Below are 27,635 nucleotides of genomic sequence, written 5' to 3'. Positions count from 1 at the left end.
ACAATAATATAAAAGTATACCATAAGGAAGACAGACAACACGGTGCAAAGAAAATGTGGAAGAATAAACGATGGAGGGAAGCCTAGAGTAGTGGAAGTATTTTTGGTAGGGGGGGGGTGTTGTTGTTATTATTGTTTTATTGCTGCTGCTGTTGTTACTGTTGGTGGTGGTGGTGGAGGTGATGGTGGTATCCCAGGCTAAAATTATCGTGAACCCAATGGACCTCAGGATACCAGTCACTTCCACCTGGCACTCCCAGAGATCTTTTGTTGACGTTAAGGATAGCCTGTGTCATAATAGACGAGTGCATGAGGTTCAGTACACGTGGTGCTGGAGGGTTGCTTTACAGTGAGGACAAATACAGTAGTAGATTATCTGTCAGGTGTATTTTGTGTTGGTACTGATGAAGGGTAGCAGAAGGGTCTTGAGGATATTAGTCTGGCCAGTGTTGATGAACTCTGGGATTTGGAAGCAGATGTCAGATAATATAAAAGTAGGTGACTGGGTTGTCTGAGCTAAGTCAGATCTTGTAAACATGATGCACTAGATGTGGTAAATTTGCTCAGTTTACATATTCACTCCTCATGGTCACATCAACCCTAGCCTTGTATTACAGCTGTTCGCCCTAGAAAACTACCATATATTTGCCAGGAGTGAGTCACAGGAGTACATATGTTAATATTGTCTCAGCCTTCTCATGGCCACAACAACTTGGCAATGTACTCCAGTAAACTCCAGATAATTTTTAGATACTTGGGAAAGAGTTTTATGAGCCTGGGTGTGCTAACTTAATAAAGGAGATTCCGTGTATACCAGTTTAGTATTTCAATTTCATAAGATCTGACAATTAATTAATGATGGTTCAGTTCCCTTCTTATAAGAGATGGGAACATACTGCACACATTTAAAATTAAGCAACATCATTTCAATCTACAAATAATCTATAAATAAAATAACCCAGCCCACATATGAGACGGAGTGCTAAATTTTATGCTGCATATCATGTTGCACAGCTGCCTTAATCCTCTCACTACAATGCCTTCTTACTACATGATACACAACAATTCATTACCTACAGCTAACAGTTTCTGCACACTCCATAATGTGTGTAAGAATGATACAGTATATCAACAACAACATCAATGATATTACATAACTGCTGGAGTATTCTAGGATGTGTTGGAGTAGAAAAAAAATGCTTAGGTGGTGGTAGTAGTACAGTAACAGTGGTAGTAGTAGTAACAGCAGTATTACCACCTGCAACTTCAGGCTCATCTGAATGTGAACCTGGTGGACTGTGGGCTGAAGTTGCTCTCGTCCTGCTGTCCGCCAAACTCCTTTCAGGGGATGGGAAGGAAGCTGAGGGACGTTTGCATGAGCTGTCAATGAAGCCAACTGGATATATCAGTGCCACCACAAGAAGGCATCCCTCTCCAACACAAACATTCCTGGGTCACATTTAATATCACCATGCTCTACTTACCTATCACATCTAACCCTTTCAGTACAATGACAAGCTTCATTTTAAACCTGCTGAGGTTCTGTTGTAAAACTCATAGCTACGAAACTGTTTCACTAATAAACTAATGAAGAAAGAAAGATGGCTTGGGGTGGTGTAAGAGAATGGCAATGAATAATGACAGAGACCTGAAGGCATTTTTGCAGGGGTAAACATACACAAAACTGACATAATTAGCCCTGCAGGATATGTAAATACTTTAGGTATATACAAAAATAAATGATAAACATATAAACAGCAGACAGAATGATAAACAGACAGATGGATATGACTAATAAAAGGATACAACAAAAGAGTGTATCTGTGCACACTACCAACAGCTATGATGTGGTGGTGTAAGTCCAGGTCTGGTTAGAATCAGGCACCGTCACCTCCTGTACGTAGTAGAAGTAGGGAGGGATCGAGACATGAACAGGAGGGCCAGCCTGCGATCCATCCTGCGCCACCGGTCCCAGTGTCTGATAGGTGGGGGGTGGGGGCACTGGAGTTGCCACAGCTGGGGTGGTGTGCACTGGGTTTACGATGTGCTGCTGGGGATTCTGAGTGGTGGTCCTAGGTAGCTGTGAGACTAAGGTGGGCACCATACACTGGAGTGCCACCGGTGTCCGCAGCTGACGCAGGTGTTGTGTGCTTACAAGTCCATGAGCAGTTCTAGGTTTGGATGCAGCCTCAGCGTTGGCATCTCTCTCCGAGACTGCTGCAAGATGTTCTGTAGTCGCTGCCTCGGCCGAGGTTGACGAGGTCCCCAGCGGGTCTACCAGAGGGTCCTGGATAATGAATGCAGTGGCAGCAGGTGTCTCTGTCATGCCCTCCTGCAAGTTGGGGTGACTTGGAGAGACATACTGGTTAATTAACACCTGAAGGGACTGGTACAGCTCCTGCAGGCCCGACACTCCTTGCATTGAGTATGTCAGTCCTCGCAGGGTCTCCAGCTGCCCACGCACCAAATCTGCCAGTCCTGAGGCATCCTGGGGCACCTCTCGTCCCACTGCCTCACTTGGAATGCACTCCCGCCCCTCCAGTCCACCTAAACTGGCCCGGTCAGAGTCATCCGTGCAAAATGTCTGAACTGCCTCCTGTAGGGTGGAGGCCTGGAGGGGAACTGACCCAATAGCACTCTCTGAACCACCCAGCTCCCTCTCACCTTCCTCACTTTCTGATTTTGATTGCTTCTTTCGCCTTTTACGCTGAGACTGATCCAAGGCGTTCTGATGCGACGTCTTCCTCTTGGCTGATATCCCCATCCTGCGGCAGTGGCAGTACACCAGATTGGCAATGTCCTTCAGCCTGGGGTAAAACGCACGGTCATCCAGACTGGGCACCACTGGATCCATGGAATACGTAGCCACAACATGCTTATCCAAAACTGCCTTGATGGCCTTGGGAGCAGTGATACCCCCAGACACAAGCTCACGGATCTTGGTTGCAATGGAATGGTGGATCCCGCGTGACCGTCCGGACAGCGGGTGGTTGTGAAGTGTGTGGAGTGGCAGTGTGATGTGGAACACTTCCTCCTTCTCCACATCCAGACCACGCTTCATGTCCATCCGCAGGGCCTTCATGGCGGCCTTGCGTTCTGACGACAAGGCATTCGATGACACAGCATATCCCGGGTACCTGCCAGCAAGGATGATGACTAATTAATAGTGTATACAAAAACTGAATTACCTGTAGATTTCTAACTTCTTCAATTTTGGATTGCTTCATAATGTATACAAAAACTGAATTACCTGTAGATTTCTTACTACATCAATTCTGGACAGCTTCATGTGAAAAGTGTAAGGTAAAGACACTATCAATCTATCAATTTTTCTATGTCTACAGAGTTGCTGTGGCTTGGTAGTTAGTAGACACATCTCATGATGCATATGCGCTACATCTAGGATTCAAACCCAAACTAAGGTGGATGTTTAAAATATTGGTGGTAGTATGTCCCTTCACATGCATGCATAGGTTTAGAATACAGACTCTTATTCACATAAACTTGGCTAATACATGCCTTTAACTTTCACATGCATCACTCTTCCTACATACACCCATTCCTCATTCCTCATTTGCACTTTGCCAGTCTGGGAAACCATCACACTCACTTAACAATGTCTTTAATCATGATGCGAGCCGGACAGGATGTGAAGGTGACGCTCTTGTACTTCTTCTTGGGTGCCTCCTCCACATTCCTCCCTTCTACTTTGCCCTCCTCTTCCCTCCCCTTCTCTTCACACCCCTCCTCCCCTCTCGCCTCACCCTCCTCATCCGTGTTCTGTTGCAAGGCTTTGGAGTCACTGTTTTCTTTTCTCTGCAAAGGTGATGACAAAGAATGTAACTGACCATAAACTACATACCAGTCCAGGGGCATAACCTATCCAAAATCTCTCTGTTGTCTGGGAAAGTGTATACATATAACCAGAGTACAGTATATATATAACCATACAGTGACAGCATGAATTTCAATCTTACATATGAAAAGAGTCCAATGATTATGATGAGATAGCCAAAACACTAGTACACCATTATCACAATGGACAATTCATGGCTGATCACAAACAGTTACGAGATAATACCTGTATTTTAATTTAGCCATCTTTCTCTAAACCTAATTAGATGCATCATCACTTAATAGTTTTGCATTACACAGACTGGCTAGCACATTAAGCTTACAACAATCATGGACTAAATAATGAAATTCTAGAATAATAGGATAAAAAATAGTATTGAATTACTGGAAGCACTGATAGAGGTTAATACACATAGCACATTAAAGACAGTTTCCAAAATTCCATGTTGCTGTACATTAATATCGTAGTTCATGCTCCAGGCAAACTGCAACTGTGAAACTGTCCTGTGCAATTCCCATAAAGCTGCATGTAATGCCCAAAGTACAAGAAAGCTCACAAAAAACTCTGTGCAACTTCCAGAAATCCTTATATAACTCAAAAAATATATATAACAAAAATAAAAAATAAATCCTCTCCCACACTACCTTCAGCTTGTAGTTCATACTGAAGGCACATCGCAGCTGGTGTGACGCAGCGATGGTGAAGGGCGTGGTGTGGAAGGCCATGGAGCGGTGACGCCACATCAGCCGCCCACGCTGGTCCCGCAGACGGTGACGTTGCTCCAAGTTGCTTGGGTGGCTATGGCAAAGGTACACAACAAATGGATCAACATTGGAAGGAACTGATTACTGAATACAAGATACACACATAAATATCCACATCAAATCAGTATAAACAGATATTGAAGCTGCTGTCGTCTAGTAGTTTATAATGCACACTATCAACCTAGGGAGCAAAGCATTCAATCCCACCCAAATATCAAATTAGAGGCAAAGAATTTAATCCCACCCAAGAGCCAAAGTTGATGTCAAGAAGGCCATTTGGTTACAAAGTACTACACAATTCAACAGAGTCCTCTAGCAATGTCTTAGCCCTACAAGAGAGTATTCCACATCATAGAATTGAAACATTAATGAAAATTCCTGAACTCCTAATTCCTAATTTGCTATGGTATAGTACAGTACTGTTCCACACACACCTGCGGACGTAATCACACAGTACAGCGCGTGAGTGTGCATCGAGAATGTCCTGCAGTGCTTGTCGTGAGTCTGCCACCCCCTGCACCCACTGCCCACCCTCCACCCGCACACACCCCAGCCCACGCGCCCACACTGGCAGATCTACTGGAGGCTCAGGGCTCGACGTTCGATCCTGGGGGCACGGAATGATGATGATGATGATGATGGTACGGTAATAATAATGATGATAATAATAATAATATAATAATAATAATAATAATAATAATAAACTTTAGCAAAAATAATAATACAGTAATAATAATAATCATCATCATCATCATCATGTTGGAGCAGCCCTAATGAGAATGGGCGGCGTCTGGAAACTCCCTGTATACCGTTGTTTGCAGATTATACTGTATTGTTACGTGAAGACAAAGAGGAACTGCAAGGCTTGGTGAATGAGTTTGAGAGTGTGTAAGAAACAGACTCTAAAGGTGAATGTAGGGAAGAGTAAAGTTATGGTCTTCAAGAGAAATGATGTCACTGAATGTACAGTTAGGGTTGGATGATGAGGAAATGGAAAATGTGAGTGCATTTATGTACTTGGGTAGTGTCAGGATGGAAGTTTGAAGGGTGAAGTGCTTGAAAGCAAACAACAAGGAAGAAACGTTGCTGGTTGTCTGAAGGTCGTAATAAGAAACAGGGAAGTGAGCATGGAAGTAAAAAAGTCTCTGCATGACAGTATTGTGACAGCTACCAACTCTAACGTATGGAAGTGAAACTTGGACCTTGTTGGAGAGACACAAGTCAAGAGTGAGAGCGCTGGAAATGAGTTATTTGAGAGGAGCATGTGGAAATGCATGGAGACAGGCTGACAAATGAGGAAGTGAAGGAGTGTTGTGGTGTGGATGTGGATGTGATAGAATGCTTTAGGGGAAATACACTGAGGTGGTTTGGCCATGTGGAGAGAATGGAGTGAGAGACTAACAAGGAGAGTGTATGTGAGTGAGGAGGAGGAGGGGGGGGGAGAGGAAGGGGGAGGCCAAGGATGAGATGGAGGGATGGAGTGGAGAAGTATATGAGAGAAGGGGGTGTGAGCTGGGAGCAGAGCAGTGATATGGCAGGGGACAGGGGGGCACGGAGGCAATTTGTTTGTGGCCACCCCTTATGGGCTCCTTATGGGATTAGGGCATCTGGCAGCACATAGGTGGACAGATCATCATCACCAACATCCCCATCTCTTTTACTCCACCTAAGGATGGGGTGAGGTAGGTTTCTGAAAGCTCATGTTTCATTTTAAACAGTTCTCCACAGGAAAGTAACTTCAGTACTTAAATCATAATGTACCGTATAAAACTAAACTCTTATATTTAATACAGCAATGAAGATTAAATGTAACAATTTTTTTTTTTTTTTACTTACAATACAGAACTCTGCTATTTTCTTACTGAGATGAACTGGGTAACATATTTTAAAGTTTATTCTTGTTACAGCATCTCCAGATGATATTAATTGTACTTGTATTAAAAAAGGGCTTTAGTACTGAAAAGGTTAGTGAAGGTGATATCTACCGTGAAAGCCTCTCATGAATAGACTGAAATAGTCTGCAGCAAGCACAAAATAAATGGAACAGAATATACAAACAGCAAGAATAAAACAGTAAACAGTGTCACTTAGAATGCAGGGGTTACTGTCACAGCCCTCACACCCACCCAAAACTGCTCTCATACTCACCACAACCTCATCCGTTCTCTTGAGGTTCCTGTCCCTCACCACGTTCACCCGCCTCGCCTTCTTCACACACCCCTTGCTCGTGTTTTCCTCGTGAATCGTCTTCCATCGCAGACGAGCCTTTTTTGCCGAGGTTCTGCGAGGCCTGTTTGCTTCCCCTTCATCAGCCACCTCCGCCTCTTTCACCACGACTGGTTGAAAGCTCCACTCCGGCTCTGTTTCCTCTTGGGTCTTTACTCCATTGCTGAGTTTCGGGATGGTGGTTTCTGCTTTTGTCGGTATTACTGTCTTTTTCTTCTCATCCACACAGCAGCCCTCCCTGTCCTTGAGGTGAATCGAGCCAAACGTGCCATCACTCTGGTTATTCACCTGACTTGTGCCCTGATTCACCCTCACCTCCACCAAGTACTGTCCAGGAGTCGGCTGAGCAGCTGATGGTTCCTGCACTACAACGTTACCCTGCAGGTCCACAATAACACAGTCTGGCATCTCTCCATACAAGGGGCCATGCAGGATGAAACTCAGTCTTTTGGTTGCTCGGGTGTGTAACTCAACTGGTACAAGGCCAAAAAATTCCTGCAGTGTTCCAGCTCTTCCTAGTTTCCATTTGGTTCTGCACTATGGTGGAAATCAGTTGCCTCTGTTCCCAAGTCTAAAGCTTTCCCCCACCTAAACCATTTCAGGGAGCTACAATTTGTTAAAGCTCTGGAAATGAGGCTCTACAACAGTGGCAAGGGTAACATGAGTAGGATCAAAGCATTTCCAAACCAACCGAGATTCAAACTATGTTAAACAGTCAATGCTGCCATCTTCATATTACTCTGCAACACTGAGACTGACATGCAGAACCACAAACATCTTGATCAGTCAAGGCTGTTCGGCCAGACTGCCTAGGGAACAACTGCTATACTTTGATTAGTTTCCACATCAATATTTCAAACCGTGTGAAATAAGTAAGTCATGCCTTTTTCTCACACTTGCCCTCTCTGGTGTTTTAGTCAAGATTTATAATTCTATTGTAAGTTACTTCAACCAAAAAGTTATACTCAATGTTCAGAGTCACCTGCATTTCAGTTACTGCCACTAGACATATGGAGAAAATGGAGAGTGAGAGTCTAAATACGAAAATATCTAAGAGTATGGTGCCAGGAAAAAACATAACCTAAAAATGCGAAGAGAGGACAAGATGGGCGAGTATATGATGGACGTGACGTTTAGTTGAGGGAAAATGCTTGGTGTGGTATGGAAGGAGAGACTGTTACTTAGTTGGGCCAAAATCCATGAATTTAATCTTCCCGGGACTGCCTCTCACAGAAAGGGTGTGGGAATGGAGAGACAGAGGATCAGTTGTTGGTGTAGAGTTCCCATCCGAGCCACCTGATGTAGAGGAGCATGAGGATGACTGGCAGTGTCAGCGGCACCACCAGCACGTAGTAGCACACACCAAACTCTGCAGGGAGGCACAGGAACGATACTCTTTTTACTTTACCTTGGCCTAAAATTATCCTCTCTCCATCTTGAATGCTAAGCTGTAAAACCAGACTGACACTAGAATATGATACTACAATAGTCACAAAGGAGTGCTATGGAAAGCATCTGGACCCATAGCATAGCCATTTTCTGCCAGTGACATATATAAGTTGGAGACAGGTGAAAATCTGGGTCAAATAATGATGAAAGAATTACTGTTTACTGTACCTTGTAAACGATACCGGTAATACAACTGTACAGTATTACCGCATTTTATTTAACACTAATGTTCATTCCTAAAGAGTGCTAGTTCATATCAAGCTATTCCACTGTGAATGAATAAATACTCAGATCTTAACCAGATCATGATTATATTTAATATACCCATTACAGTAGTATGATGCAGTAACAGCAGCTGTCACAGTGATGCTACTATAGTTGGACAGAATATACCCAGCACTGTATTAAATATAATGGCTGTCTAGGAATCTACTGTAATGTAAGTTACCCTATCTTGCGGATAAATACTCCTATGTTCCCTGAATGTCATGAAGTGTGTCTTGTCTTGCTGGCAGTCGTATGAACTTCATAGTACTGTACCATGGTATATGGAAGGAACCCTGTACACCGAGCTTCCTTTCTCCTCACCCAGTGTCCCAAAGTGATATGAGTTTTGCTATACATCCCTGTGCTGTAAGTAAACGTGAGTCACCCAGAAAAATTGAATAGGTGTTTTCCAGAACTCGGAAGAATTTACTCTCCGTACATATACTTAGGGTAAAATACCTACCTTCCATAAGTAAATTATAAGCTGTGGACCTCTCTCTACTACTGAGTAATGATATATAATCACGTGAGATGACCATAACCATCAAATAACCACTTAAATAACACTAAACCCATACACAGCTCGGAATCTGAAGAAATAAGGATAGTTCGCACATAATGAAGCCTCGCTCTAATCATTAACGACGATATCTGGCTATCATAGTGAGCAAAATAGTGTACTTTCACGTTATCCTCGTAAGTCTAGGGTAACTGCAGCTCTGCAAGACCGACGTATTAGTTAGCAGTGCTGATCATTTACATAGTCACGGCGATGTATAAATTGTACGAAGCGTCCATTTCTAGATTTGTTGACAAATGAAGGGTTCGTGACCAAAATGCGGATTAATCAAACCAATTGTTAATGTTTTGTTTCAGGACAAAATTACAAAACATCATCTACTGTACACACACACAAAAAAATATTTAACTGTTTTTCATGAAATTGCTGTAATATATTGTAGGCCACCTTTACTAGGTATTGTAGTTTATGAAATGTCTTTAAAAACTTTCAAGGAATAATCATAATGTATATAAATTATATGAATCATTTCATACGTCTGTCTAATATTGGTAAAAACATACAATATGAAAAATAATTTTGAAAGCTGTACCTTGGTTTCCATGGTTTCCACATTCTGTAAATATAAACAAACCCAAAATGTGATCGTCGCGAATGTTCAAATATGAGACAAATCTGTTGCCGCTGTCCATCACCTACAGCAACTAAGGTATCTATTGTTTCAGTTTATGAACTGCTACTCTCATTTATTATCAAATCACCAGGATTAAAAAGAAATTAGCTATTACTCTTCCTCATACTGTAATCTCCAACTTTTAAGTAAGATGATATGCCGAAAATCATATAAATTCGCATTGCACAAACATTTCCATCATTCACAGATATTTCGGAAAACTACTTTTACTTATAATATGGGCTACCTGTATTCCAGATGTGAGCAGCGCTAACTACTGTTCAACACATCACCAAGAGAGTGTTAGAGATATAGAGGGAGTAGACAATGAGGCCTCAGGAGGGAGTGGCCTCGCCACTGGGAGCGGCAGCATTACCCCAGGCTGTGGAGTTCCCATCCCAGCGGCGTGAGAAGATTGACTGGCACAAACTGGCCTCAGTGGACCTACATGACCTGTCCTCCTCCTGCAGCATAGACATCCTTCAAGAGAACCTCTCACATGTGGCATTCTGTGATGCCGAGGCCGAGTTTGACCTGTCAACCACTTCAGGTCAGCGCAGCCTGGTCAAGATGTTCCGTCTGGCCCAGCTGATCATCCAGTACCTCTTCCTCTCACAGGACTTCATCGAGACCCAGCTGAAGGAGGCCCAGGAGGAGGTCACACTTGTTAATGACAAATACCAACAAGTATGGCTTAATTTTGTCACTGATTGTTTCCTGGCTTGCTTTGGCACCTACCTGCGTGCATCCTTTGAATATGTAGGGAACCTGGCACAGTATACTGTACCAGTATATAATGTAAATGGATATACTATTAAGAGAATAGTTATTTATATTTTCCTCTGCAAGCACACCATTAATTCACAACACCACCTCCCACAGATAAAGATGAAGCTGCTGCAACAGGTGGAGGAGGCCAGGAAGATGCGCACGTCTAACCGCAACATGCGTGAGACTGTCAAGTACGTCAACTCCTTCGCCCTGGCCAATGGGATCTTCCAGGCCCTGCGCTGTCCCCTCTGCCCCAAGACGTTCAGGAGCCAAGACTACTTACACTCTCACCTCTGGCGGAAACACCCAGACCAGGCCCATTCCATCACCATTCCTCCGGCGATTCAAATTCCATCCAATCCAGTAAGGCGTTGTTATATGCTGATGTTCCAAAATATCATAAATCTTTCCATACAACTCTACCCTGTTCACTTTAAGTAGGGATAAAATTGCCATCTCAACATTCTCAGTGTATGTTGCGGCTAAACATTAATGCTAGAATATGATGCTGGTCAGAAAGAAGTTTTATAGATACAATGCTGAGCTGTAGTATTGTCTTATTCTGCCACTGTGCTGTGAGAAATAAGGTGCAAAAGAACAAAAACTTTCACCCAGTTAAAATTAATTAACTGTACTTTAAACAGGAGGAAACCAACAATTCAACTTTTGGGGTAATAGCAGAGAATTACTGGTGTACTTTAACACAGGGGAAACCAGCCATTCATTTATAGGTACCAATGGAGCTTTAATACAGTAGGTCATTTCTGTAAACTACTGTGGACTTATAAAGAAAAAAAAGTGATACATTATAGCTAACAGTGACTTTTTCACCAGGTTCTGTCCGCCCCAACGCAGGCTGCGAGCGTTGCCACAGATACCAGGGACATGCCACAAGCCACTGAAACCACCATGCATTCTGGACCTTCTGTCGTGTCACCTAAAACAAATGACATTGACACCTACCGACTGAATGAAATTGAGAGGAAATTTGACGCAATGAACAATAATTTCTCCCGGATCATACACGAGATGGAGGAACAGAAGAGGATGCTGGAGAAGGATAATGAGAGGAAGCAGGAGGAAGTGAGGAAAGCATGGGAGGAAAAGGCCAGCTTAGAGAAGGGGTACGAGGCACAACTGGCAAGGCTGAGTGAGCAAATAGCGTATCTCCAGAGCACCACCCGAGATAATTCAAATTCAGAGGATAATGAGAAGCTGCATGAGATCGTCAGGAGGCAACAGGATGAGATAATGTCCTTGCGAATGGACGTGGAAAATCATTCTTCTGAGAATCAAGTGAAGGACATCAGAAAGTCAGATGAGGTTGATGGTTTGACTGATGAAGTTAGATCACTGAAGAAACAACTGAGTGAGCAGAAAAAGCAACACAGACACGCACTGAGGGAGATGCAGGAATCACTGCAGAGAGATTACGAGAATGCCATAACCTCTGAGAAAGTAAAACTACGCCAGATGATGAAGGATATTGCGCATGAAGAGGCGTCCATGGCAGTGATTTCCCACAAGCCCCCACCCTCCTCCAGCACCTCAGGCAAATGCAGGCAACCAACTGCAAGCAAGGCCAAGAAACAGCCAGTGGAGAACCAAACACCAGATCTGCCACCCAGCCCACCTCAGTCCAGGCCACATGGATTCACTAACATCCCACTTCAGTCTAAGCTAAATGGACTCACAGACAGCCCTCATCACTCCAGACCAGATGAAAAAACAAACAGCCCACCTCAGTCCAGGCCAAACGGAATGACAAAACTCCACCGTATGGACACTGAAGAACTGGAGTCAGATACAGAATCTGAGAGTGAGACAGACACATCACACTGGAATCAGAGTGACCTCAAAGTGACACATCTACAGATCAGCAGCCCAAATACAGAGAGAGAGGAAGAGGAGTTTCACCAAGTGAGTCCTGTCCACCATGTTGAATCTGATGAACTCTCTGATGAGTCTACAGACGGCAGTGAGGAAAGTGCCTCCGAGAGTGAGGAAACGACTGACTCCTTCTCACTGGAGGCATTATTGAGAGAGAACCCAAAATTGTGGGACCAGATGAGGGAAGCAACAGCTGAAGTCCTGGCCTCAAAACTTGCTGCCCTTGGTATAGGTAAATCAGACAAGGGTATCAAAACAGACGTACTAACTTCCTGCCTCTCCAAGCTAAGGAAGGGCCGTCACAACCTGGAGAAGAAGCACAAGAACTTTTTGGATCTTCGGAAAAAGCTTGAGAATGAAGTGAGGTCAAAGGTAGATGACAAGATTGACAAAGCTGAAGACACATCCACCAGCAAAATTCATGCACAGCCGGCCAGTGAGAGCAAAAGAAGACAGTCAGGAGTGTTTGGCAGGATGATGAAAAATGTGCAGTCCAGAGTTAAAGAAGGGTCAAAGGCCATCTCATCATCAGTGTCAAAAACCAGTGAGTCTGTCAGATCTGGGGTCAGGGACATGTTCCACCCCAGTTCGAGGACAGGCGATGATGTGCAGGTCATAGGGAGGTCTCGGCAGGTGTCGGTTGCCTCGGAGGAGAAAACCGATGATGGGGAAAGCGAAATGAGCTTGACAGAATCTGATGAGGAAACTGAGGGACCAACCAGCACCAGAATCGAGGTGCATAATGAGACCACCAAATCAGTCACCAGGAATCTCTTTGTGGGTGGATCCTCTGGGGGTGTCAAACCAAAACACGGAGGCTACTTCGACAACAAGACCTACGGGCAAGGTGGTGTGGAGGAAAGTGGCTCAGAGTGGGATTCTGACCCCGAGTATGAAAACGTCAAGAAGGCCCAACCCCCTGAGAGATCCGACAGCCTGAACATCTCCCAGGAGCCAGTTGACCTTCACACCAGTCAGTGGGATGCAGAGAAGCCCAGACATATCAAACTGAAAAAGCCTGAAGGAAAGAATGTGAGCAACCTGGCACGTACCATAGAGTCGCAACTCAGCGGACGCAAGATAAACAAACCTGCTGGGGCCATTGATGTCATGGGCAGCTCTGGGGCCATTGACAGTATCCCTGGTACTTCAAGTCTTGGCCAGCCCTCACCCAGACACCAGCCTTCAAAACACAGCACACCCTACGGGAGTCGCCAGACCCTCAACAGTCCCAGTGAATCCTCAAACACCATCCGCACGAGCATGTGGGGTTCTGGTGAAGATATGGACAGAATTGAGCAAGCAGAACCCAAGCCATCAACCAGCAAAGCAGCCATCCAGTCCTGGGATTCCGAGGATGACTTAAACATCAGTGATCTTGAGTGATGAAATGGCTACTGCTGAGTCATTACCATCATCACTGTGTCCTGAAATGGTAATGCTGGTCGCCCAAAAGAAGGAAAACAAAACAGTAAGCGAAGCTGTTAACTAAGTGTCCTTTAAAATGTAACTTACAGCTATTTACTCACCCTCCAGGCTTTCAAATTTTTCTGCTCTATCCCTTAGGCTACTCCATCCAGACAAAGCAGCTTGTATCAACTGCCACTTACAATGTATCATTCTGTATTGATATGGCAACATCTGTCTGTAGAGTAGGCTTTGACAAAAGTACTCTACAAAACAGCTTTTGTGAAAGTGACTTAATGATGAGGAAGCATTTGTGTTGGTGGTGAGTTGGAACTAAGAATTTTGAAGACTGGAATAGTGTGTCAGTGGATGTATGTCACTTTCCACTGCATACTCTACTCATTACTTCTGATTCTGTGTTTTCCTACTGTATATTAATCCTACCCACCATAGTTATTGAAATTATGGGAGACTGGGTTAGGATTATTAAAATATACCTTAATAAAGTAGGAAAATACTGCATTAAATACTTCTAGTCATTTAGATATTACCGGTTTGCATTTTATTGTGTTAGTGTTGTGTAGTGCATTTATTATAACTTTTTTTTTACATATATTTATGATGATGATTCTGTAATACATTTGTATATGCACTCTATTTATTATTATGATACTTACCCTGAAAAACAGTCAAAACCAAATACAGTACTTGGTAATTTTGTAGGTAACACTGGGCCCAGTTGCATAATTATTTGATTGTTTTTTATTCATTTTTTTCCTTCCTCTGTTCTGTTATTAAAAAAAAAAAGAGCTACTTAGGTATTAACAAAAAAAAAAAAAAAATGGAGTAGTTTCCACCCCATCCAAAACTCATTATAACTTTAGTACAGTGTGTGTGTTAAAACATTTGTCACAGCCACCTTGGATGAACTTGGCATTTACGGTTAAGAGGGAATGATGTGTACTATGGTGTATAAACTAGTCCGTCCAATTAGGCTCATGTATTTATCATTTGTCTATCTATCTGCTTTATCTGTTGGCCTGCCTGGTGCTTAATCCTGCAGTTCATCCAGAGTGGTCACTGTTAACACCTGCTATGCCTCTCTATAAACACTTTCTCCCTTTTTATAGTATTTCAGTTTCAGCTGATGGAACTGGGCTTAATTCTCCCCTCCCCCCAAAAAAAAATAAACAATATATAATAATAATAATAATAATAACAAAAAGGATGACTCACAGCAACAACTTTACTTACTTTACTGTGACAAATGCAACATTAATTTTCTGGCCTTTCACCACACACATTCATATTTTGCCTACTTCAGTATTACACTAACCTTTCAGCCTAGTTAAAGTGATGGGGTATTAATGTGTTGATAATATATTCCATACTGGTATGTACAGTGCAGCTTAAATGTACTTCTTATTTACTAATTACACTTTGTCTTGTTTTAAAAGTGAAATTGTGCTTCCAGATTACTAAAGCAAAAGTACGAAATTTTTATACTTTTTAATACATTAATTTATTTTTTCACAGCCTTAGCTACATTTAAATTATTTCAAATATAAAAATTACGGCCTTTCAGTGTTTCATTTCCCTAATCTGATACAACAAATCACCTTACTTCTTATTTTTAAAGTATTAAGAATAACAAAACCGGAAGTATAAGGTATTTCACCCAAATGTAAGATTTTAGCAAGAGTGGGGGTAAGAGAAGAGAAGTTAGCAGGAGTAACGGAAGGTGAGGCATGAGTGAGGGGGAGGGAGGGGGGTGAAGGTGGAAAGTGGAGAGAGGTGTGGGGAAGGAGGAGGGGGGCAGGAGTGAGTGAGGAGGATGGTGGGAGTGAGGGAGGAGGAAGTGCGAAGGAAGGGAAAGGGAGTAGGAGGAGGAAGTGTGGGAAGGATGAAGAGGACTGAGGGAGGGGAGGCAAGAATGAAATAGGGGGACATGATTCAAGAGAGGGAAGGGGGAGGGAGGAGGAAGGGGAAAGAAGAATGAGGGAGGAGGAAGGAGAAAACACGGACATGGGAGGGGGGAGGGAGACTGGAGTGCGAGAAATTAAGAAAAAGACGCAGCAGAAACCCAACCATATATAGCACCTTGCAGACTTGAGTGACACATGCTGGCAGTGTGTGTATAAGATGAATCAACGTCTACCCAATTCACAAACAAACATCATCAGCTGATTTGTGTTTTCATAAATAGACATCAGCTGATTACAGACATTTGCCACTAGTTTCGTTTTTCTTGAGCACTTCGTCATTCACTCTGATTGTGGATACACCGATACAAATCTAATCTAAGAGCAGTCTGACCAATCTGAGTTATTCAGCCTAAGTTTTGTCATGTACAGCTAAATCGGTAATAAAAACTGGTGTAAGTGGCGATGTGTAGGCAGCTCCGAAAAGTCCATCCGAAATAGATGCTGCAGATGACGTGTGGAAATGTGATAATCGACCCTCATAGATAACTTTTATCACTTAGTTGTCGGCTTTCCACCTACTTGATAACGATCTGGTGGGAAGGTAACCTGTGTGAGTTCCAGGAGCAGCCATAAGGTAAGGAGGCGTGTGATGACAGTTCTTGGAGAGTATATATAATAAGCATAATATAAATGAAGGTTCATGTTAGACTTGCAGGATTTGTTAAGGAAACGTACAAACTTTCACGTATTCAAAATCTGTTAACTTCGGTCATGGGATTATTACTTGAATTATGGCGTATGCTGATGAAATTTTGCATGTGTGTTACTTTTGCCACTAAAGTACAACACGTAAAAGGTTAATGAATCAGTGTTGAAGCTACTTCGAGTTTGACATCACAGTACGTATGTTCATATGTTAAACTTCATATTAAGCCTCAAAGTACATTTGCTAAATAATGCCGGGAAAATGGAGTATATGTTAACACTAATATTAATGTAATAAATTTTTTGCCAGGAAAATGGAGTGTATGTTAATAAGTATGTCAGCAATAATAATAATAATAATAATAATAATAATGATAATAATAACATCATCCAATCATACTAGCAGAATGACAACCAAGATCCCAGAAGTATCGAGCCTAGTGCAGGAGGCTGCGGCGGCATTCACCTCGCAGTATGGGGGGCAGCCCAGTGTGGCCGTGGCAGCACCCGGCCGCGTCAACATCATTGGCGAACACACTGACTATAACGATGGATTTGTGTTCCCTATGGTTGGTATAGAAATGAATTGGAAAATACATTATTAAGCAGTTCTATCTACCAGTATATATCTATCTACCCATTCATACGTTTTTCTATCTACTCTTCCTTCCATCTTCTATCTGCCTATCCATCCAAGACGTCGCAGCCAAACCACCTCCCTGTCAACCTGTCCTCCGCTGTCTAGCTGCCCTCCCTGTAACTCACCTTTCTCTTATACTTCACCATCCCAAAATTCCACTGAACTATCCAAAAAGCATCGTGAACATTTATTGACATAGCTTGTGATAATTGCATTGAGTTTACAGAGAGTGCAACCTTTCTGCTCTACTACTACTACTACTACTACTACTACCACTACTACTACTACCACTACTACTACTACCATTACTACTACTACTATCCTTCCCCACAGGCCCTCCCCATGGTCACAGTCATCGTTGGCCGCAAAACAGAGTCGGGGCTGTGTCGAGTGAAGACCCTGACAGACAAGGCCGACAAGCCCTTTGAGGTGGAGTTCCCCGCACCCTCGTCCTCCAAGCCACTCCAGCCGTCCAAACCCAGCTGGGCGAATTACATCAAGGGTGTGGTGACTTGCTTCCCTGGTGAGGATCGGATATTGTGTTGACTTATTTATTTATTTGTTTTGTTTTTGTTTCATTTACCTAATCTGAAGTGGAAATAGTGTGCAGTGATTGGTAGTTATCAGTCTGCTTATTTTGATGCAACTTGATGAAATGGAGTAACATAAGACACTGTTTAAGTAACTTTTAATCTCATCCATGTGTACTTTTGGGCTTGTTGCTGTAACTGCCTTTGCTACAGTACTAAAGCAGTACAATTTGGTACATAACTTCTAGTACCTGCTTCCCTAGAGAACCTAAACTACAGTACATTAACTACTGGTATTGTGTACTCACTAACGAGGTACCTAATGACAGTACAGGACTTAGAATGATGAAAATGAGATCCCTTTATTCATTTGCCTTTGAGTTTTCCAGCGAGGATTCTTTGATCTGTTTGGGACATTAATCAAAGAACAAAAGATGCTGGGAACAATCTCCATGATATCAACAGATTCATTTTAACATCACAGCTAGCTCTGTTGAGGTTCAGGGAAAGACCACTTCAGCAATGGTAGTAGTAGATTTAGTGGGGTATGATCAGCAGAATGGTTTTAATTTTGTGGTGCTGAAGTCACAGTGATAGAGGACACTACCACATGGTACCTTAAACACACCTTGCACTACCACACCCCACATCACCACACCTCATACTACCACACCCCTCATCACCACACCTCATACTACCAACCACAAATCACCACACCTCATACTACCACATTACCACACCTCATACTACCACACCCCACATCACCACACCTCATGTTACCACACCTCACATTACCACACCTCATACTTCATGCTGACACCATTAGCTACCACACCTTGCACTGCCTCGCCACACATCACATTCTGCCATACATACACCTGTTATCAGCACCAAGACTTCCTTAACTCTGTCCCGTATCATTTGTTCTGGTTATTCCATTTTTCTTTGGCCTACCAGCCCAGTTAGCTACATAATAAAGGGGTCTCAGTGTGGTTTAATTTCTAGGTAGTAACACAACTGACTGTTATACAGGACTTCTTAATAGATATAATGAATTTTTTTTTTTTTGATGGAAGACTAGTGCAGTAGGACTCTGATTATCCACCAAACATAAAGTGGTTCCTCAGATTTTACTGATTGCTTCAGTTTGGGGTTACGAGACACTGCCACTTTTACCTACTTTCCTTGATTTCTTCTTCACTTCCCCTGTAATTCTTCATGATGTGCATTAGTGACCAGAGGAGCTTAAATTCACTACCACCCACACTGCAACAGGTCATTGTGTGTGTGTGGGTCTGAAGGAAACAGTGTCATAATTATGTGATAGCCACACTTCTTTAATACCTGCAGTTGTGAGGTGGGTTCTGGCCACACACAGATGAGAGTCCCTGACAGTATAATGTTATTACAGGTAAATAAAAATAATGAGAACAGTAAATAAAAATAACAGTACAGGTCATTGGTGCCTGATGACTGTGGTGGATAATCAGACTTACCCTGTATCCTCTCTGTGTGTTGGTGATTAACGGGCTCAACCAGGCGTAGTTAGTGGCTTTGATGCGGTGGTGACGAGCTCAGTGCCGTTGGGGGGAGGCCTATCCAGCAGTGCCGCCCTTGAGGTGGCCACGTACACCTTCCTCGAGGCACTGACAGGCACCAAGGCCAAGAGGTGAGGCCACAGGAGGATGAACTGTGGTGAATGGATGATATCTCCTTCAGGCTGGCTTGTAGAAGTTAATATACCTCATTTTCTGTATAAAACTAACAGTAATAGTATCTAGAAAAGAAAACTAAGTTAAAATGATGATATCTCCTTCAGGTTTACTCATAGAAACTAATATATGCCATTTTGTGTATAAAATGTATAAAACTTAATCTTTCTGGTTCAGGAGGCATCTATGACATACAGAGGAAAATGCTATCAGAATGGCAGTGAGAAGAAATAAAAATAAATAAATAAATAAGTTCACTTTCATCGTAAATGTCAGGACCAGCTTGCCTAGCTCTGGGTTCCTACACTCCTCATGGGGTGACTTAGGATTGGATGGTGGATGGACGAATGAATAGGTAAAAAAATTGCTGCTACTCATAAAAATCTTGACTACATCTAACTGAAATAACGGAATGTAGCCAACTGTGGATATTCTTTGCGTGCTTCCAGCCTAAAAGACAAGGCGTTGGTGTGTCAGAAGGCGGAGCATGACTTTGCCAGCGTCCCATGTGGCATCATGGACCAGTTCATCTCCACCATGGGCAAGAAGGGCAATGCACTCCTCATCGACTGCAGGTGTGTTGAGCGTAGGGTTGGCTTGTGTTGCTTTTCATTGTGGCTGTTGTTTGTGGTATCATCATCATCATCATCATTATCATCATCATCATCATCATTGCCATTGTCATGATTATTGTATTGTGATGTTCATGAACCTGATGTATACTTCAAGAAGGTCATGATTGTCAGAATTGTTGCATCTTCATTATAAGCTCAATTTCATTATGTGGAGGTAACCTATAATTCCCTCACGAAACAGTTTTGTGGTTACCTCTCATGGGATTATCATAGATAAATACCTAGATAAATAAATAAATAAATAGATGGATAGGTAAATTAATAGATAGATAATTAGAAAATAAGGCACATTATTTACCTCCTTCAAGGTCCTTAGAGTCAAACCTGGTGCCATTGTCGGATCCTAATGTCACCTTCGTCATCATCAACTCCAACGTCCGCCACACCCTGTCCGGCACCGAGTACCCCACACGCCGCCGCCAGTGTCATGACGCTGCGCACACCCTCGGCAAAACCAGCCTGAGAGATGCCACCCTGCAAGATTTAGAGAGTGAGTTGCAGCATGTCCGGATAAAATTTACTGTACAAGAAGAATAGACAGCCATTGATCTAGACATGTGTCCTGTGTGCTTAGGTTTAAAAGACAGATGGAGGTTTTACAGCCATGTAATCCCACCAAGGGTACTGAATCTTTTTGCTGTCCATGTGAAAGATTTTTTTTTTTTTTTAAGGGAATTTTATGGACTTCTGGCCTTTGTTTCCTTCTTCCTTACATAAAAAAAGTACAGTATACATGAAAGCGGCATCATAGATCGTGTAAATACATGGAGTGGCAGAAGAGAGTAGTAATTAATAGGCAAGGAGACATTTTGGCCCTTTCCATTCCTGACTAAAAATTGGGTTTAGGTGTTAACCAGTTAGTTAGATGGCCAGATAAATCCTAGAACTTCATTATTTTCAGAGCACAAGGGGTCTCTGAGTGAGGAGGTGTATCACAGGGCTCGCCATGCCATCTCGGAGATCCAGCGGACGGAGGAGGCAGTGGAGGTGCTGAAGAAGGGAGACTACACAGCGTTTGGCAAGATGATGACGGATTCTCACAACTCACTCAGGTATGTTGTGGTGAGGAGGAGGGGGAGGGGGAGGGGGAAGGAGAAGGCCAAGAATGAGATGGAGGGATGGGGTGGAGAGGTATATGAAGGAGAAGACCAAGGATGAGATGGAGGGTTGGGGTGGAGAGGTATATGAAGGAGAAGACCAAGGATGAGATGGAGGGTTGGGGTGGAGAGGTATATGAAAGAGAGGGTGTGAGTAGAGGGCAGGCTGTTAGCAGAGAACTGGGTGACATCGAGGCAATTCATTTGTGGCCACCTTATAAAGGATTAATAACATCTGATGATAGATAGTTAGATATACAGACATGGTGTGAGGAGGCTGGGTGAGAGTGGAGAGTGTTGTAGAAGGTGGAGAGGGATGGAACAAAGGACTGCTGTTGATTTAGGGTAAGGTTTACAGTGGGGCTCCCTTGAAGTTACCTCTTAGTAATTTGCTTTGTACTGGATATGATCAGTATCTTGATGTTATGTTTTGCGATATTTATCCAGGTAAATATTGGCACTAAAAAGACAAAACAGTGTGAAATACAAATACCGTATTAACAGGTAAATTTCTACATCCATCAGTGCATACATCAACACAGTAGCTACCCACTATTTTCCATTATCACAGTAACCACCACCTGCTGTAACTACCTCTGCCACAATTACCACTACCCACTCTTCCATAACTGCCCACAGAGATGACTATGAGGTGTCCTGCCCAGAGTTGGACCAGCTGGTAACCATAGCAACCGAGTGCCCGGGCGTGTATGGCTCGAGGATGACCGGCGGTGGTTTTGGTGGATGTACGGTGACGCTGGTGGGTATGGGGGGGGGGTGCAGTTGACTGGTGGATTTTGATAAGCTGGACATCTGGTGGTTTAGTGGGTTTAGATGCCCCAGATGAGTGTAGCCCTCAAGTGGTTCTATCCAAGGGGTTGTTGGGGGATTACAGGTACGTCTCACCTAATACTGCTCAGGGATGGTTAACTGGTCACTTTCACCTTTAGTGGCTGGAATAAGAAGCGTAGCACCGGGTCCTTATCTTCCTGGTGGGGTAATAACAGATTGGATGATTATGTAGCTTAGCATGAGGCCCCTCTGTTCTTGATGGGGTAATAGTAACACATTGGATGATAGATAGATAGAAAGATAGATAGGCAGATAGATAGACTGCCATTTATGAAGCTTATTTGAACATATTCCTGTATTGTATGTCTCACTCCATCCATCCTTCTGCCATTCATACTGTTAACATCAGTCCCTGTATTTTAGGTGAAACGTGAGAATGTTGACGACCTTATTCACCACACACAAGAGTGCTACACCGGCAAAGCCACCTTCTACGTGTGCCAGCCGGCTGAGGGGGCACAGGTACTCTCACTCTAGGCTCGGCTCAGCGGATGATTGGGGAGAGATGGCTGCTGAGGTCATGCATATAAAGTGAGGTTACAGTTATAAAGTATTTTAGGCCTGATTAAAAGTAAGGATGATGGTAATTAGAGGAAGCCTGTTTGTTGGGTGTTAGAGTGGAACAGCACCAGTATAAAAGAGAGATAAGGAATATGTGGAGTGAAAGAGTACCAGCATAAAAGAGAAAAAAGAGGAATATGTTTTGTGGAGTGAAAGAGGAAAGCGAGATGGAAAGAGGAGGGAGACCTTATGTGGCATGAAGGAAGAGTGCAATAGTACGTCCAGTAAGTAAACAAAAAAAATAGCATGGATCATATGTGGTATGGAAGAAAAGGGTGAAATGTCTGTTGTGCATTGGTGAGAAAATGGGAAGAAGCAGACCATGTGTGATGTGGAAGAGGAGAATGCAGTAGTGCATTAGTGAAAGAATGGAAAGAATATGAGCTGTGGAATAACAGGGAGAACAGAGAAAGAAGAGATGTCCCTTGTTTGGTGGTGAAGAAGGTTGGACATTACTGCACATCCATCCATCATCAGTGAGAGAAAAACTGGAAGACCAAATGTTGTAAGAGATGAGAATGGCACAGTACTTCATCAAGAGAGAAGGGAGTGGAAGAGTAACTGAGAGGCCAAAGAAGTAAGGCTGAGGATAACTTAGGCAGAGGAAGGTTATGTAGTGCCAAAGAAGAGTGAAATAGTACAATAGTGGATAGGAGAGAGAAAAAAAAGAGAGGGACTGAGAGTGTGAGAGAAGCATGAAAGGACAGGATAGCTGAGAGGGTGTTCCAGCATGCCCAACCATAGTTAAGGAGTCCAAGAAAGGAACAAGATGTTGAAGATGATGGCAAGTAAGCAACAGCCAAATCATCATCATCATCATCATAACCCAGTTTCTTATGTGCATGATGTGAGGAGACCCAGAAGAAGATTGGTTGATCTTTGTATGTGAATCAAAGAAAGGGAGTCTCAAGTACAATCTTTCCTCCTCCTATGTACATACCTATTTGTAACCCAGATGCTCAGTGGTGGGGTCACTGCATCACTCTACAGGCAGTACACTAGTCAGTTTTGTTTCAGCTTATAGAACTGAGCCACTCCCACAACTTGAATAAAGAGTCATGGTTACTTAAAGTTTGATGAGCCTTAGTTCTTGGGTAGGAATGAGTCTCCTTGATTACTGTTGTGAGTGTTTTTACCTAACAGTATGGGACATTCCTAGAAAATGAGTACAAAGTCATGGCTGCATGGTCTCCTTTGTTATTTAACACTTCCTCCAACTTGGCCTAGATTTTTGTCGTCTTCCAGCCTGTTTCACATAGCTTATTGGCAGAAAGAGACCATACTACAGCATCATAGCCTTTCCAACACATCTTATTGACTTTGCATCATATTCCAGTATGAAAATAGTGTTACAACTGAGTATTCATGATGGAGAGATGGCTCTTTTAGGTCAAGTTAGAGTAAAAACAGTAGTCAAATTAATCTGCTAGTCAGACCATACTTGGCCATCTACTGAGCAGATCTGTCATGTTTGGGCAGTTGTGCTGTAGCCCCATCCTGCCCTTAGTAGTTGACTTTTACAACACTCAGGTAATGTGTGGGTATTAGTCTTTTACCTGTGTCCCAAGGGATAGAATATGTTTTGGAGGAACTGAGAACAGAGTAATAATGTCAGAATAACTGGAGGTTGGAATAGCCCATAAGGGTTTCACTGTATCTAACAACTCCCTTCAGACTCCTTCCTTACCTTTCTTTCCCTCTTCACTTGTCCTTTCCCTCTCTCTTCCTCCCTCTTACATTTTTTTCTCTTTCCCCTGCTATCGTCCTCCTCCTCTCCCGTCACCCCAGGTGTGCCAGGTATATCTTTTGCCAGATCCACTGTGTGTGTGTGTGTGTGTGTGTGAAGTTACATGTACATTTACTAATTCCCATAATATCAACCACTTCAGCGTAACATAATTTTTTGTTTAATCCTGCAACCTTCAGATGATTTCATTCTGATTAAGAAAGACCTCTCACTTTGAAAGGTGTTTTTAAAGGCTGTAGCAAACTTATCAAATTCCTAAAGTGTGTGCTAATTTGAGTAAAAGGGGCTGAAGGCACCAGGAATAAATTTAAAATATGTTATGACAATTAAATGGTTTACTTAGAATTTCCACATAGGTTAAGGAACAGCCTGTACATGTTCATGATGTGTTACCAAGTTAAGTTATATATTCCCTTTGCAGAATGCACTGCACTATTCAGGTTACTTTGTACTTAAATAATTCTTTCACTCCCATCGATTCATTTAGGCATTATATTCAGGCATAGTGCTGGAGAGGGAAGCCTCCATGTGATAGCACTGATATAACCAGGGAGCTCAACTGTCTGGTTATACAAACATTATTCAGCTACTTCCTCATCCCCTGCAGGAAGAATGGTGGACTGCAGGAGAAGGGCAACTTAAGTCCACAGGGTTTACATTCAGATGAGCCTCCAGATGCAACTACTCTCACTATTTATGCTGACACCAGATGATTTTGTATAGCCGAGAGAAATCATGGGAGACAGCGTTAAATATCTAAGTTGACCTTTAAACCATTCCATTAATAAGTTATGAAGGTGAATACTGATACCAAGCCCTGTCCAGTGTACCTTCAGTCCTTTCCATAAACTGTATTTGTGTGTATGGGACAGAAGTTTATGGATGATTTTTCACATTATTTGTACAACACAGCAAGTTATAAAGCATCAGAGTGTAATTTTGTGTCATTTACCAGCTACAGAATGACAGCAAGAAGTACCGTAAATCAAGATATGATGAGGAACCTTCAGTGATGTGATGGCACTGGGGGCTTAGGTCTGTTTGCTGCCCCCAGTTACTATGACAGACTAGTGTTTGATTCCTATTTTGATTCCTATATCTTGAAGGGGATGATATGGGATTTTTTTTTTTTTTAGTACATAGGTGGTTTGGTATCGTAGCAAGCATTGGATAAAACAAGTCTTCATCTTCCTAACCCAAAACAGACAGTCCTCTTAAGCCGGTGCATGTTCCAGTATATAACAACATTTTTCATATATAGGTACTGCATTTGATACTTTAAATTGGAAACTGGCAAATCAGCCTAATAGGCATGACTGGCTTTTTTTTTTTTTTTTTTTTTTTTTTTTTTTTTTTAAATGCTGAGATTTAATGGAAAATGCTGAAAAGTTTGACTTGTAGCAATGACTTAGTCACATTATTGCAGAGATGGCCAAATGGTTAGCATTGCTAGCTATGAAGCTGGCGCCCTTTAGTGCCAGGGTTTGAATCCTGGTGCAGGCGACTTCTCAACTTCAGATGTCCATCGACCTTTTGTGTGTGCAGGTAAAATAATAACCCAGGGTAACACCTAAGGGTAGCACCATGGTAACTGATAATTCAGTGGCCCTGTAACCCAGGGTAGTGGGTGAATAATCTGCTAGTGCCTCAAAGGCCTAAGTTTTGCTGTTGACAGTCACTGTATGGACTTCCACAGACTCAAGTGATATCTCTTGCAACAGCTAAGCACTGAAGATGAAGCGATGGCAAATTCTGACCAAGTTAAACTGAAGAGAGTCGTCAAAGCTTAATTCTGGTATATCATAAGTTACAGAAACCTTTTTTTCAATTCAAAAATTTATTTACATGGAAACATTTCCTAATTATAGACTGCACATGAAGCAAAAATTATGGTATTCAAAACTGCCATAGACAAACTGGTTATAAAAATCCTATGTATATTTCAGGTACCATATATTGAAAGAGTACAAAATATGTAAGTACATTAGCACATAAATTATCACAAGTAGTCAACACAAGGAAAGTATCATTACTTTTGCTGTGTTCCTTTCCAAAATACAGAAAGAATGATCCAGAATTTTTGGAGAGTCCTGTTGTAAGAGCCATCAGTGTTTCTCTGTTGTCAGTTTAAAATAACGTGGAGTCAGCATAATTATTTTGTTACATAGACTTAATTCAGGGATAAGAGAATGAATACAGAGGCTGCCAGAGATTAAGCAGCGTGGATAGCCACCATTAAGTGACCAAGACCGACACAGCCGCCATTAGGTGACCAAGACCGACACAGCCGCCATTAGGTGACTAAGGTCGATACATGCAAACATGTTGGAGCCTTTATAAACGATACGATATCATACCAAAACATCTGGAGAAACACTGTTTGTCTAATTTCAGAGTCTATGGTAAACGATACTTCTGTAGTTGACTGTATATATTCACAGCAAGATTCACACTTTTTCTATAACTTAAAATAGGACATTCACATCTGACCGACAATTAGTAACAAATTATAGAACAAATATCAATAACCTAAAGGGAAGACACCAAAGAGCATTTTAATTTCAATCACATTGGTTAAGGGTGTAGTATTTAAATGAGCATAGAAACTGTTACATTCACTCAAATCTGATTCATTGCACACTATACTCCCTTTACCTAAACTTGACCCAGAGTTTTGTCCTTCTGTAGTTTATTTCACATAGATCCATGGCAAAAAAAGATGATACAGTACTATGGCTGTATATCCTTTCCATAGCAGTTCATCTTGCCTAGCATCATATTCAAAGTGTTAATCCCTTCTTCTCAGTACTGAAGATGGAGATATGGCATTTTAGGCCAAGTTAGCATAAAGAGGGTACAGTAAAAAATTCTAATTCTGATTATTACAGCCACTAGTTTCAACTGGAAATGAATCGGTCACTAACAGTCGATCCTTTAACCTGTTCCTTACGTTAATATCAGCACCTCATTTAAGGTATCGGTGGAAAAATATACTACAAAAAGTTACTTATGACTAATATTTGGCCCGTAAACATTGAGCTGCCGGTACAGGTTAAGGTAGGTTGGTTTAGGTAGGCTTATGTAACCTACAGAGGATGAATAGGCCTAGACTGCCCAAAAAATTGTAGGCAAGTTTGTTCTGCCCTTTATACATAGCTTAGCAAGGAAATGAGTTGCATGGGCTAGTCCAGGGCATTTTGGTGGGTGAGGCAGCCTAGGGGAGCACTTAACTACATTACATAGACTAAAGAAGGCAAGGGGGGACTACAATAGTCTAGAGGATTCAAGGCGGTGGTGGTGGAGGAGGTGGGGGAGGGGGAGGAGGGGGAGGGTAGGGAAAGGCAAATGGATGATTCATGGGGGGCTGGGGTGGTGGTGGGGGAGGGGGAGGGGGTTGGTATCTGTTGGG

At 42.5% G+C, this 27,635-nt stretch overlaps 3 protein-coding genes across 3 annotated transcripts; 2 read left to right on the top strand and 1 right to left on the bottom strand.

Annotated features, from left to right (window-relative positions):
• Positions 1 to 1,788: 1,788 nt before the first annotated feature.
• On the bottom strand, positions 1,789 to 7,253 carry LOC145402177 (uncharacterized). The gene is made up of 5 exons (XM_080274294.1): positions 6,768 to 7,253; positions 5,054 to 5,226; positions 4,500 to 4,653; positions 3,610 to 3,683; positions 1,789 to 3,136 (listed from the first exon to the last, which is right to left on the bottom strand). The coding sequence occupies exons 1-5, from the start codon at positions 7,251 to 7,253 to the stop codon at positions 1,840 to 1,842; spliced, it is 2,184 nt and encodes a 727-aa protein (XP_080130420.1). The 3' UTR covers positions 1,789 to 1,839.
• A 2,828-nt stretch (positions 7,254 to 10,081) lies between these two features.
• DZIP1 (DAZ interacting zinc finger protein 1) lies at positions 10,082 to 13,841 on the top strand. The gene is made up of 4 exons (XM_080274356.1): positions 10,082 to 10,441; positions 10,637 to 10,888; positions 11,381 to 12,162; positions 12,262 to 13,841. Exons 1-4 carry the CDS (start codon positions 10,082 to 10,084, stop codon positions 13,799 to 13,801), a joined length of 2,934 nt encoding a protein of 977 aa, XP_080130482.1. The 3' UTR covers positions 13,802 to 13,841.
• A 2,453-nt stretch (positions 13,842 to 16,294) lies between these two features.
• On the top strand, positions 16,295 to 24,862 carry LOC145402235 (galactokinase-like). The gene is made up of 10 exons (XM_080274354.1): positions 16,295 to 16,340; positions 16,856 to 17,021; positions 17,426 to 17,615; positions 19,162 to 19,291; positions 19,784 to 19,909; positions 20,278 to 20,459; positions 20,871 to 21,021; positions 21,706 to 21,826; positions 22,282 to 22,449; positions 24,834 to 24,862. The coding sequence occupies exons 2-9, from the start codon at positions 16,860 to 16,862 to the stop codon at positions 22,393 to 22,395; spliced, it is 1,176 nt and encodes a 391-aa protein (XP_080130480.1). The 5' UTR covers positions 16,295 to 16,340; positions 16,856 to 16,859; the 3' UTR covers positions 22,396 to 22,449; positions 24,834 to 24,862.
• The last annotated feature ends 2,773 nt before the right edge of the window (positions 24,863 to 27,635 follow it).

This window comes from Coenobita brevimanus, chromosome 57 (genome assembly GCF_032717465.1).
Source record: "Coenobita brevimanus isolate Jiangsu-jjx chromosome 57, ASM3271746v2, whole genome shotgun sequence".
Lineage (NCBI taxonomy): Eukaryota > Metazoa > Arthropoda > Malacostraca > Decapoda > Coenobitidae > Coenobita > Coenobita brevimanus.
This window is presented reverse-complemented; position numbering and strand designations above follow the sequence as displayed.